Source organism: Lithobates pipiens, unplaced genomic scaffold (assembly GCF_037356315.1).
Source record: "Lithobates pipiens isolate NorthernLeopardFrog02 unplaced genomic scaffold, aLitPip1_a1.2 Scaffold_27, whole genome shotgun sequence".
In the NCBI taxonomy this organism is placed as follows: Eukaryota; Metazoa; Chordata; class Amphibia; order Anura; family Ranidae; genus Lithobates; species Lithobates pipiens.
In genome coordinates, this window is record NW_027507788.1 from 45,774,300 (window position 1) to 45,787,470 (window position 13,171).

Consider the following 13,171-nt stretch of genomic DNA (forward strand, 5'->3'; position numbering starts at 1 on the left):
TTTCTTTTGGTGGTATTTGATCACCTCTGCGGTTTTTATTTTTTGTGCTATAATCAAAAAAAGAGTGTAAATTTAGAAAAAAAAAAAAAACGCAATATTTCTTACTTTTTGCTATAATAAATATTCCCCCAAAAATATATAAAAACATGTATTTCCTCAGTTTAGGCCAATACGTATTCTTCTACATATTTTTGGTTAAAAAAAAAAACGCAATAAGCGTTTATTGATTGCTTTGCGCAAAAGTTTTAGCGTTTACAAAATAGGGGATAGTTTTATGGCATTTTTATCAATATTATTATTTTTTTAATAGTAATGGCAGGTATCTGCGATTTTTATCATGACTACGACATCATGGCGGACAGATCGGACACTTTTGGCACTATTTTGGAACCATTCACATTTATACAGCAATCAGTGCGATTAAAAATGCACTGATTACTGTGTAAATGTGTCTGGCAGTGAAGGAGTTAACCAGTAGGGACACTGCAGGGGTTAAGTGTGTCCTAGGGATGTGTTCTAACTATGGAGGGGATGGGCTACGCGTGTCATGACACCGATCATCACTCCCGATCACAGGGAGCGGTGATCAGTGTCCTGTCACTAGGAAGAATGGGGAAATGCTTGTTTACATCAGCATTTCCCCGTTCTTCCTCTCTGTGAGCCAATCGCGGGTATCCCAGTGGACAGAGTATATGGGACCCGCATTCGCGATCACGGAGCCCATGGCGAGTGTGCACACCCACAATTCCAGGTCTTAAAGGGGCAACGTACAGGTGCGTTAATATGCCTATAGGTGCCCTTCTGGCAACGTATATCGGCGTGAGCTGGTCGGCATGGGGTTAAAGTTAATCAACAAAGTTAAAGTAGAACTTCACACATTTGAAAAGCTTATTTAAAGCTGAACTCCAACTCTCTTTTTACAGGAACTGAATGGAATGATCATTCATAGACCATACCTCTGTAGCATGTTGCTCTGTTGTCTGCAGATCCCCTGATCTTCTGGGTTTAGTTGTGGGGTTATGTCATGTGACACTCTGTATATCCTGCTGAAAGACTCTGTCTATTCCACTTCCCCTCCCTGTAGCCTCTACAGTCTATAACACTCCCCTTTGTAGTCTTTCAGACTCTGCAAATGATGTAACTTCCTTCACAGCTCTAATGGTGGGTGGGATTGAATGCATCCTAATTAGCATTTAGTCCTGCACAGTCATCCCTACAGAAAGAGTCCAAACTTTCCAAGTCCCACCTCACAGATCACAGCATTATTCAAGAAGGAAAGCCTTCATATACAACCTCATACCTCCCAACTTTTAAACTTCAGAATGAGGGACACTTAAGGCAAGAGTTGACCTGCGGCACGCTGCTGCAAAATGTGGGTGTGGCTAAAGTCTTACCATTGGGAGGGGCTTAAGGGGCGTGGTTAAACAAAACAAAGCTTCCTTGTATCTATAAAATATGCAGAGTGCAGGGTTTAAGAGTACCCTACATACAGAATACAGTTGAGGGGAGTGCTACACACAATGTGCAGGACTGAAAAGTGCACTACAGAGTGCAGGGTTGAGGGGTGCGCTATGTACAGAGTGCAGGGTCCAGGGGTGCGTTACATACTGAGTGCAGGGTTCAGGGGTGGGCTACCTACTGACTGCAGCGTTCAGGGGTGGGTTACATACTGAGTGAAGGGTTCAGGGGTGCGCTATGTACTAAGTGCAGGGTTCAGGGTTGCGCTATGTACTGAGTGCAGGGGTGCGCTACATACTGAGTGCAGGGTGCAGGGGTGCCCTACATACTGAGTGCAGAGTTGCGGGGTGCGCTACGCACTGAATGTAAGGTTGATGGGTGCGCTACGTACTGAGTGTAGGGTTCAAGGGTGAGCTACGTACTGAGTGCTACGTACTGAGTGTAGGGTTGAGGGGTGCGCTATGTACTGAGTGTAGGGTTGAGGGGTGCGCTACGTACTGAGTGTAGGGTTGAGGGGTGTGCTATGTACTAAGCATAGTGTTGAGGGGTGGGCTATGTACTGAGTGTAGGGTTGAGGGATAGGGGTGCACTACGTACTGAGTGTAGGGTTGAGGGGTGTGTTATGTTCTAAGCATAGGATTGAGGGATGGAGTATGTACTGAGTGCATATTACTTGCATATGTTTCCTTAAATTATTTTACATTGAGGCTTCATACTAGATGTGGCGCAAATTCACAGTAAATTCGCACCACATCTAAATCACAAACCTGTTCATCTGAACTGATTGTGGAGTGTATTTTAAGTTAAGGACACCCCACAATCACCCATGCGATCCGATTGTGGAGCGGAACAAAAAAAGGGTCCTGTGTGAGTATGGTCCGAATGCAATGCGAATTCAGCCATACAGTCTGTATGGCTGAAATTCGCATTGAACAGACATTGCATGTGATGTGTACAGCAATGCCGTGTGTTTCACATGCGATGTCTGGCATTGCCCTAGTGTGAACTGACCCTAAATCATCATCTTTTGCATACCATTTAAAATTCCAAAATCGGGCTGACAGAGATTTCTATCCCTGTTTAGCAACCAGTGAAGGCAAAGCCAGAACAAATTTTACTGAGATATTATTATACTGTATGTCACCCGTTGTCTCTCATATTTGCAGTTGAAGTAATGCTAAAGAAGAGAGAAGCTTACGTTTATCTTTATCTTCTGAAAGTAGAACTGACACTCTAATTTGCTATAACTGTAACCTCTGAAAATGGAGTATCACCAGTGGCAGCCGGTTCCTACGGGGGACAGATGGTAATGCAGCGATCCACCCCTCCCCCCTGCGATAATGTGGTGGACAAATCAGACACTAACTGACACTTTTTGGGGACCAGTGACACCAATACAGTGATCAGTGCTAAAAAAAATGCACTGTACTAATGACACGGGCTGGGAACAGGTTAACTGAAAGGGTTAAATGTGTTCCTAGACAAGGCTTGTGTACTGTGCCGGAGGTGCTTTTACTAAGGGAAGATCAGTGTCCTTGTGATCACAGCGGGTGCGGGTTGCCGGCGGCGTGCCCCAGTCACAGAAGTGTCAGATGACGTACTAGGAACGTGATCTGGCACAGAGCGGCTGCCCTGCCTCAGTATATGTGCGATGGGCAGTCCGCAAGTGGTTATTATTCCTTGCATGTGGTGGCTTTCATTGTTTTTTTAAGCTTTATTTCTCTCTATATTCACCCTTCAAGGGTTACAACGCTTGCTCACTTTACTGTATTGAGACAACAAAAACAAGATAGGACCACAGAAACCTCCCCTTCTCCATTTTACATAGCATAGCTGTAACTGATAACAATGCACATCTGATAGAGAGCACAGGAAGTTGTCAGCTGACAAGATTTCTGGCAGGATCAACAGTTACGTACAGTATATTCTTGCACTTATCAAAGAGAAACTGCAAAATGCATTTAAGCCAAAAGGTACCCAATAAGCAAAATTTACTGCTAGGGTTAACACACTCTTAAACAACAGAAATAACATATTTTCCTTATACATAATTTAGGGATGTCTTGTTCAGAACTAGTTCCAGGAATTTAAACTTACACTGCGATACAAAAGAAAAAGGCATGACCATTTTGCAGCACTACCATGCAGAGCTGGACATCCTACTGATTAAGTGGTATGTGGATAAAACCAAAAACACACAGTGGGGGAGATGTCCAATCCCGCACTTGTCTATTGCACACTGGCATGGAGATTCAGGGTAATTAACTTCCTGTTGGAGAGATTTTTTTATCACTTCCTGTAGGAGAGATTTTTTTTTTATCACTTCCTGTTGGAGAGATTTTTTTATCACTTCCTGTTGGAGAGATTTTTTTTATCACTTCCTGTTGGAGAGATTATTTTTATCACTTCCTGTTGGAGAGAGTTTTTTTATCACTTCCTGTTGGAGAGAGGTTTTTTTATCACTTCCTGTTGTAATATAAACAGAGAAAATCTCATAAACTGGCATACTGATGTAAATACATAGAAAAATACAAAGCTGCGCCAACCCTCTAATAGATATAAAATGAAATAATAAAAATAAAAATAATAAAAAGCTGAGATTACTTAACAGGTGAATAATTAATACAGTAAGCAAAACACCTCAAGTGTGTACAAATAGCAAAAAGTGCCCAAAAGATGACACAAAAAAAGAGTCCAATCAAAGAAAAGTTCATAGGTGAATCCAAATAATGGACGTTAGTGTTCATAAATAGCAGCACTAACACTAACGTCCATTATTTGGATTCACCTATGAACTTTTCTTTGATTGGACTCTTTTTTTGTGTCATCTTTTGGGCACTTTTTGCTATTTGTACACACTTGAGGTGTTTTGCTTACTGTATTAATTATTCACCTGTTAAGTAATCTTAGCTTTTTATTATTTTTATTATTTCATTTTATATCTATTAGAGGGTTGGCGCAGCTTTGTATTTTTCTATTTCTGCTGAGTGCCATATCGCATTTATTGCTGCTGCCTATATTGTTAGTCTGTTAGTTTTTCACGATTTTTTCCCAGCGCGGTTTACATTTTTCCCATTTGATGTAAATACATGAAAGAAGCTAGCCCTTCTCTGCTCTATCCAAAACTACATAAAAACATTTGGTTGAAGTTGTGCATTAGGCTACTAGACATTATTTCTGTTACTCTTTCCTTACCTGAATGCGATCTTCTCTTTGTCTTTTCAGCAATGCCATGATTTCTTCCCTTCTTTTTGCCTTTGGGAACATAAAAGCAAATGTTAACATATGTGTTCACATTGATCACTAAGAGGCTACAGCAACCTATTACAAATAGTAAATGAAATGGCTACAAAAAACAGTAGAGTACTGGACACTGAATCATAGTTATAATCATTGGTTATATGCAACTGCACTGAGATGACCCTGAGGCGGAAAAAAAGAAAACCGGAGGGACAGCCTCTTTATAACTCCTCCCACTGCCAGCAAGACTCCATTTTGCAGCAAGCAAAAAGGAGATCATTAAACAAAAGGGGAGGAGCCTGTGTCCTGGACTGTATTCCAAGAAATGGATTTTACTCGTATGTCAAAAATGAATGCTTGTTATGCTCACTGTGGAACCTAAGGGGTTAATTCTCTGCATTGTGTAAAAAGCTATTTGATCATGTCTTCACTGATCTTCCCCTCCTTCCACTGTCCCCAATCCATCTCTTGATAGTACAGAGCCTAGGGGGCACTCTGCACATGCTCAGTTTGACGTGTATTGCTAAAGTGTTTTTCTTGGGAGAGTTCATGTGATTAGCATAGGGCCAATCAGCACCGTCCAGAGGGTCAGGGGTCCTGCAGCTTCATATGACAAACAGGGGAGATTGAAAGCTCCTCCTACAAGCTTTAACCAGACACTGATGTTTACTAAAATTATTGCATTTCTATGTTCTGTGTACTGTGGGAGACCAGATATAGTGAATGCAGTGTCCTGGGTTTAGTAACACTTTAACAAGGGAGGGAGGAACTCTGCCCTTTGAGCCACAGGTTTGCATTCAGCCTGGTCTAATACACCTACCTGTAGCAGTAGTGGGGCAAGAAGTAGGGAGACCCTTGGAATCTGACTGCTAAAAAGAGGCTGTAGCCGAGAGGTAGCCTCTCACAGAGCGTACCACATAGATAGTGGAATGAAATTTCCTTGGGATATTTTGGGGCAGAACATAAGTAAGGGAGCCTGGTTGAGGTGGAGGGAAGAAATTATGTTTTAGGCCTCAGGATAAGTGTATTTAGGTCTCAGGGCAAGCGTGTTTGTGTAAGACCAGGAAAGGCTCTTTACATGAAAAGATGCTGCTCGCCGAGGTAATAGTAATGAAAAAAGTCACCTTGTGAGTGGGGTCAGAAAAGGAAATATCCCTTATAAGTTCAAAGGGCAGCCTTTGAAGTGCCAAATTCACCAAGCTAAGGTGCAATGGAGTCACGGATACAATCAGCATGTGTGTGACACCCTTCCTTCACAAAGGCCTTAACAAAAGGAATGAGAGACCAACAGTCTCTCCGAAACAGGTATTAGATTTGCCCACTGATGATACTCAAGGTCTGGTGCTTGTCCAGACCACACTGGAGAAAGAAAACAGGATGTGTCACACAGAAATTTCGTAAACTTGAACCACACAAAATAAGCCTTCCAGTTGCAATGGAGGACTTTGCAAGAAGTGGACTTCTTAGCCTTCAAGAGTGTAGGGATCACTAAATCAGGTAAGCCCCTGTCCTTCAGGACCTGGGCTTCAACAGCCATGTGACTGAAAAACAGGATGATGGACGGCCCTTGGTGCATAAGGTTAGGATGATCTAGAAGGGCCCACAGAGAGTGCACCAGAAGTTTGGGTATGTCTATGTACCACGTCCTCCTGGGCCAGTTTGGTGCAATAAAAAAAAATAACAAAATGCCCCCATCTTGATCCTGCAGAGCTAATGGGGCTTGGGGGGAGAGGAGAAGCTGTAGAGAAGGAATGGCATAGATTTGTCTGGCCTGGATCAAAACCCTTATACAGGTACAAATTAATGGGCAATCCTGGGACCAACAGGCTTGGCCCGAAACAGTAGTTTGTCACACGGTAGGAAGATCCTGAACAGGGCTGTGTCCAAAATTCAGGCTCCAGAACTCCACCAGTCAGTTGGTTTAAGCAACAACTTCTGAAGGTTGGAGATTCCACTAAATCTCTGCAGAGTCTGCACTGTCAAGTGGACATTAGCGGACAGAGTTAAGGAGAACTGGTCCTGAGGACTGAGGACACTGGGTGATTGTGCTTTATTTGATTGTGGATGATGTGTTTCCTGTTTTAGGTGGGTGAATCCATTTTCTCATGTGCTGTCCTGGAAGATTATTGGAAATGGAGTTACCAGGTAACTAACTCTAGCTTTTTAAAGCTATAACAAAAGAGCTTTAAAATACCAGCTAGTATACTGTACCTACTATTTCCATTGAATCAGTGTCAGTAGAAAGGAACTCTTGAGAAGCCTCTTACTGTGGAGCCACAGTCTGCTATGTACGTCTAGTACCTATATTTTGAATTTTTACAGTATATTGGAACTGGAAAGGTCAGTTTGACCAGGAAATTGTGTGATGTGTGTCTCAGAAATTGGAGTAATTAAAGGCAATTGTGTAACTACCAACACCAATTTTATACGGTAGGCAACTGACTTAACGTGTTTCTCTTTTTCTCACTTGGGGAGGTGGGAGCCTGTTGCTCTGTAGAGAGTCAGTATGGTAGCACCTTTGCAAGGTGGACAGAACTACTGTTTGTTTTGGGGCTTGACATTTCTGCACTAGAAAAGGATTTTGATGTTAAGCAAGAGCTGAGCAGGCTAGGATTTTTTTTAAATATATTCTGTTTTATTGCCAAGGACAAGCTGTCTAATTCACTTACTACTAGAAATGCTGATTGTGATTTTATTTGTACAAAATATTTATAAAGTAGCTGGAGTCTCAGATGGCAGCCGCTGCCCTAAACAGTCAGAACGGGGACACGTCCTCTTTACCCTACGCTGGCAGAGGTGGCAACATTTTAAATTAACACATTCTACTAGAAAGCATAGAGACAGCTGGTTGTATTTTTTTTATGGAGCACAAGTCCATATGCGATTTTTGTTAAATACCATTTACATCCCTGTTGTCAATATACATAATGCATCAAGCCAACATATAGCAGATTGCCCATGACAATGTAAAGGTCAGGTAAAAGTCCACATATAAAAATGAGGGCTATACTTCAAGCAGACCATTTAACCTAATACATATGCAGAGTCAAGAAACTGAATCACATATGAGGCATGATCCACAATGGTACTAAAATAATATAAACCAAACAACACAAGCATAAGTTCCAATGTTGAGTATTTACATACATAGAGACATAACATACAGCTGAAGCATGAGGTCAGATTTAGTGTATTCATCTAATATCCAACAGCAATACACAGGGCTTTTTTCAGCAGGAACTAGGGGGAACTCAGTTCCACCACCTCTGGCCCAGGTCTTCTGCTCCCTGCTCACCACTATCACTTGGTAACACTGAAGTCCAGCTTTTGCGTTTACAAGTGATAGTTTATCTCCCAGTAGCTCCCACAGGTCAGATCTCCTGCGCAGATCTGACTGAGTTCCGGACAGGGACAAGGCAGATACAGAACAGGTGCCCAGGGTTTAGTGCAGTCATGGGCAGGAGAGGGTGCGTGGTAGGCTGCACCCTCTGTGGTCTCCATTTTTCCCTAGTGACCAGTTGTTGATGCTCCTACTACATAATCTCCCTTGCAATTGACTGTAGTATAGTATAGTTTGCTGGGAGGTACTACAGCCAGATAGGCGTTTCAGCTTAATATTGTAACAAAGGTAAGATATATTACAGATGGTGGAGCTTTTAAGGAGGGGAGAGAAAATGAGGCAGTGGAGGGAAGGGGTTGTATGCAGAGGGATGCCATTTGGCAGGTAAGTGAGTGTGGCGGGCATGGTTGAGTTCCTGCACCTATTCGCTGAGAAAAAAAAGCCCTGGCAATACATATGCAATTGATGCCTATGCCACAAAGCCAACAATTCATATAATCACATCATAGATATAGCCTAGTCTCTGGCTACCAATAAATGTATCAGGAGGTGGAACCCTGGGCACTCCAGGTGACAGAAGTCTAGGCCTAAGCACTAGAGTGCATAGCAGATACTGGTAACATATAATGAGTACAGCTTTAGCTCCTAAACATAACCAGACAGAAGAAAATATGAGTCTCATTAATATATTACATATTTAATCAATGTATATACACAGTGATTGCAGGACACCTAAATTGCTTATATGGCCCACAGTAAGGTGGGAGACAAACAAAGCCTCCCAACTCATAAGTTCAAATCTAATGATAAATGAAAGCTGCTGACACCTTTGGAAGAGGTGGCAACCATAGCAGAGTAATCAGAAGGCCAACACCTGCAGGCATTAAAGAGCAATCATTAAACACAGGTTTGTCTAAGCCCAAGAGCATGTCAATTAAATGTTGCAGAATACACCTTTAGGTTAGGTGTGCACTATTGCGAACACAGACATCGCATGTGATTCACACCTGCACTGCAGGGCCGATCGCATGCCATTTCTGTGCAATGCGAGTTCAGCCATACAGATGTGTGGCTGAACTTGCATTGGATTCGCACAAAAAAGGTGCAGGGATTTTCTTCCCCCTGCACTGGAATTGGATTGTATGGGTGTTCTCACCCATGCAATCCGATTCCTGTGCAAATTCACACTGCGATCTGTGAACTGATCTGGGGGTGTCATTAACATTGTATTGACACCCGCAGCTGTTGGCAGAGGGCAGTGTGAACTGCATGTGTGTGGAAGACATGCGATGATTACAGTGCCGGTTCCCGCATCGCATATACAAGAACCTAGGCTTAATGTTTCTAGTTCAGCCTAGGGGTGGGTTAATACCCAAATGCAAGTACAGAAAGCCCTGATTAATTCACAGCAGACCCCACTAGCCCGTCACCTCCCCTTGCTGATTGACTGTGTATATATAGCTCAAATTAGAGTTTTAAAAGTACATATCCAGCTAAAACAAAGTTTTAATATATAAAAAAATATATGTGTACATATATACATAAAATATATGCAGACATAATTTTTAAATTCATGAAACACACACACACACACACAATATGGAACCCTAAAATGGTTAAAGTTACCAGCAAGAGAATCATGCTTCTCAGCGGATCCAATTTGTAAAAAAATATTTAATGTTTCCTAATGGAAGCAAAGCACTACACCTGCAATTAATTGGAAGCAGTTATTTGCTGACTTGCAGAATGCCCCGTGTTGCACAGCTCAGCCTCTTCAAGTGTCTACTATAAAGATTTGTAAGGCTGGCTCAGGTCCCGGGCTAAAGAATATGCTTTTCCTACATTAAACCAAATAAGAATTTTTACTAAAATGACAGCAAATTTAACAGTTTGAGAAGTTATGGTCACAAATGGCTGAAAAGAAGTAGAATATTGCCCACATAAAGAGACAGAATGTGTTCATCTGAACATCAGTGTGACACAGCTACATTCCTAAAAGACAAGTCTGAATAAAAAGCCCCAGGCAATATACAAAAGATAAGCAGTTACTACTGTCTTTTACATTAAAAATAAAAAGAAACAGACAAGTTAATTATCATCTATAAGATATTTTGCTTAAAGAAATGAAAATACCTTTTAAATTTACATTTTGTTAGTGGCCACAGTACCGATTTGCCTTCACGTGAAATGTCTGGAGTGACAGGAGATGGTGAACATGTCACTTTGGGTGATGCCACCAACTATATATACTAAAGGTAAACTCCCTATTAGTTGAACGGGCTTATGCCCCGTACACACGATCCGAATATCGTACGACCGTTTTTGGTTAATAATCGCATGTAGGAATTGAATAGCTAAATAAAGTCACGAAAATTCTCGTACGATAGAAAAAAAAATCATAAGTGATGTCATGTGTTGTAATGTATTTGTATTGTATTTTCGGACGACAACTATACTGACTAAATGAAAATCGTACGATCTGGAATCGTACAAGGAAAATTTCTGTGCATGTCCAATCGAATAATATTGTGATCGGCTGTTGAAAGTAGTGTACACACGATCCGAAGATCGTAAGATCCTTCCTCGGATGACCGTTTTCGTACGATATTCGGATCATGTGTACGGGGCATTAGGGGCATACCCTGCGTCTCCACACATGCTTCAATTCACATAGTATGAGGGTGCGTGCTGAGGGTGACAACTTCACTTCTGTTTCGTAAAGCAGTTGGTGAGCATGGTCACTCTCAATGAGAAGGAAAAAAGTGCTATCAATAAAACTATAAAAATAGAAATGTAATTGTTAATTGTTATTAATAAAACAAACAAAAAATAAATAAAAAATCTAAGGCCAGGTTCACACCGCTGCGATGCGGGAACGCCGCGAATCCGCGGCGTTTTCCCGCATCGCACACCTCCCGCCGGCAGTTCACACTGCCCTATGCGGACGGCTGGGAGTGTCAATGTTATGTTAATGACACCCCCAGATCCGTCCGCATATCGCAGTGCGATCTGCCGACTCGCACAGGAATCGGATCGCATGGTGTGAACCCCCATGCGATCCGATTCTGTTGCGGACCAAAAAAAGGGTCCTGTGCGAGTTTGCTGCGGGAGCGCTGCGAATTCAGCCATACTATCTGTATGGCTGTACTCGCATCGCTACGGAGATCGGATGTGATTTGCGGTGCGAATCACATCCGGATCTCCCCCCGCAGCAGTGTGAACCCAGCCTAAAGCTGACGGGTATACAATATTAAAAAATACTTATGAGTTCACATACATTTTAAGGGTTATATTTATAAAGCAGTGAATGTGACTTTCATTAAACATTTTCACAGATGGTAAACCAATAACTGTCATTTGAATAGATGAAGCAGAACAAATAATTGAAGTGAATGTTGTGTGAATGTCAAATTAACTGCTTTATAAATATATCCCTAGGTCTGCACGAGTCAAGTCCTACTTAGCTGGAATATCCAGCTTTACCTACGTAATATACGAGATTTCATACGTAGATTGCCTCCAGGCTATCTGCTTCTCTTTTGAATGCCAAACAGCTCCTCAACTGAACTCTTTCATCCAAGCAAAAGCTTACATTTCTGCCACCCTGCTATTCTCTTTTGAGACAGTAAACCACATTATGATTATTAATGCATGGACCAAGCAGTATAAGAGGAAATGCCATAAAAGTGCACCATACCCCATCTGTGTTTGGGCTATTTGTTTTTGGTAGGTTTGTAGAGATAATTCATCTCACCAAGGTACTGTCACAAGACCCATATATGATCAGATCAGTTATAAATGTGTGCCTTTGGTTGGTTCATTGCTAAAAGGGACTCTCACATAACATATTTATGATAATTAGTGGTCTTGGTAAGACCCGTGGCATTCATTTACCGATGTATCATGTGGTACTAAGCCTCTGACCTTTTTAAAATTGATGTAACTGGACTGTGGATTATTGTTTTAACATCAATTCTTAGGAGGTAATGAACAGTAAATCTGAACTGCGATTTACTGAACGGATCACATGGACAGGTCAAACTAAGCTACAGTTATGTGAGGCCTCCCGATGGTTTATACCAGGGATATGCAATTAGTGGACCTCCAGCTGTTGCAAAACTACAAGTCCCATCATGCCTCTGCCTCTGGGTGTCATGCTTGTGGCTGTCAGAGTCTTGCTATGCCTCATGGGAATTGTAGTTCTGCAACAGCTGGAGGTCCACTAATTGCATATCCCTAGTTTATACTATCTCTACTAAATCACCTTGTTGGATTATGAGAATATGTTTCATATGACTACAATTATGTACTCAATTGGGCCAATTTTATGGACATCGAATTTCCAGGTATTAATTTACTTCAGTTCTCACCTAATGGAAAAGGGGGGCACAATTAGGGGCCTACCGACTTGAGACAGTGGCCACGTACCTCTCATTAGGATAATTAGGATAGTATATATGGTGTATATAGGATAGGCTATTAGGGTTACTGTCCCTTTAAGATTTTAAGCTGGAGGATCCCGGGATCCAATAGGAATCCTTGGAATGTTCTGGTTAGCTAGGAGAGGTTATTTAAGCACTGTTGCACTGGGGCTTATTCCTTTTCCCCGGACCAGAGCAGCAGCACAAGAGCCCACTCCCTTCCTCCCCAGTTGCTGGCACTCTTTATGTGGGTCACCCTGGATTTCTAGGGGGGACTTTTTGGTAAATGGTACAATGTTAATGCTTTTAAAAAGCTGCCGAGTTCTAATAACTGGGCAGTTAATGTGGTTTGGTTTGAATCAAGTGATATATCAAAATGATTTGAAATAAAAGATTTATATATGGTATTATGTAAACCAATAAAGTTGCCACGGCCAATATTTTGCCAATTTCAGTGTCATGGTGTTAATTTATGGTTGGTATCTGGGGAAAAGGTTGATTGAGGTGAGTGTGGCCTTCAGTCTCATAGGATTACAAGTGTGTGATTTATTTATTTATGTGAGCTGGCAAGCATACTCTTTCTTTCCCAACTTTTTTGAGCAATCCCACCAACATAAACCTTTTCTCTATAATGTTAACCATATTGGGCCCTGCACCTACTATAATTTAGTTTGTTTTCTATAAATATCCAGAAATTGGGTGACTCTTATTT

The 13,171-nt window shown here is 41.7% G+C and overlaps 1 protein-coding gene across 1 annotated transcript in view; it reads right to left on the reverse strand.

The window, feature by feature from the left end:
* HOATZ (HOATZ cilia and flagella associated protein) overlaps positions 1-13,171 on the reverse strand; it is an 89,376-nt gene that overhangs the window by 15,248 nt on the left and 60,957 nt on the right. Inside the window, exon 4 of the mRNA XM_077456939.1 lies at positions 4,654-4,713. Coding sequence (XP_077313065.1) covers positions 4,654-4,713 — 60 coding nt within the window. The remainder of the gene's footprint in view (positions 1-4,653; positions 4,714-13,171) is intronic.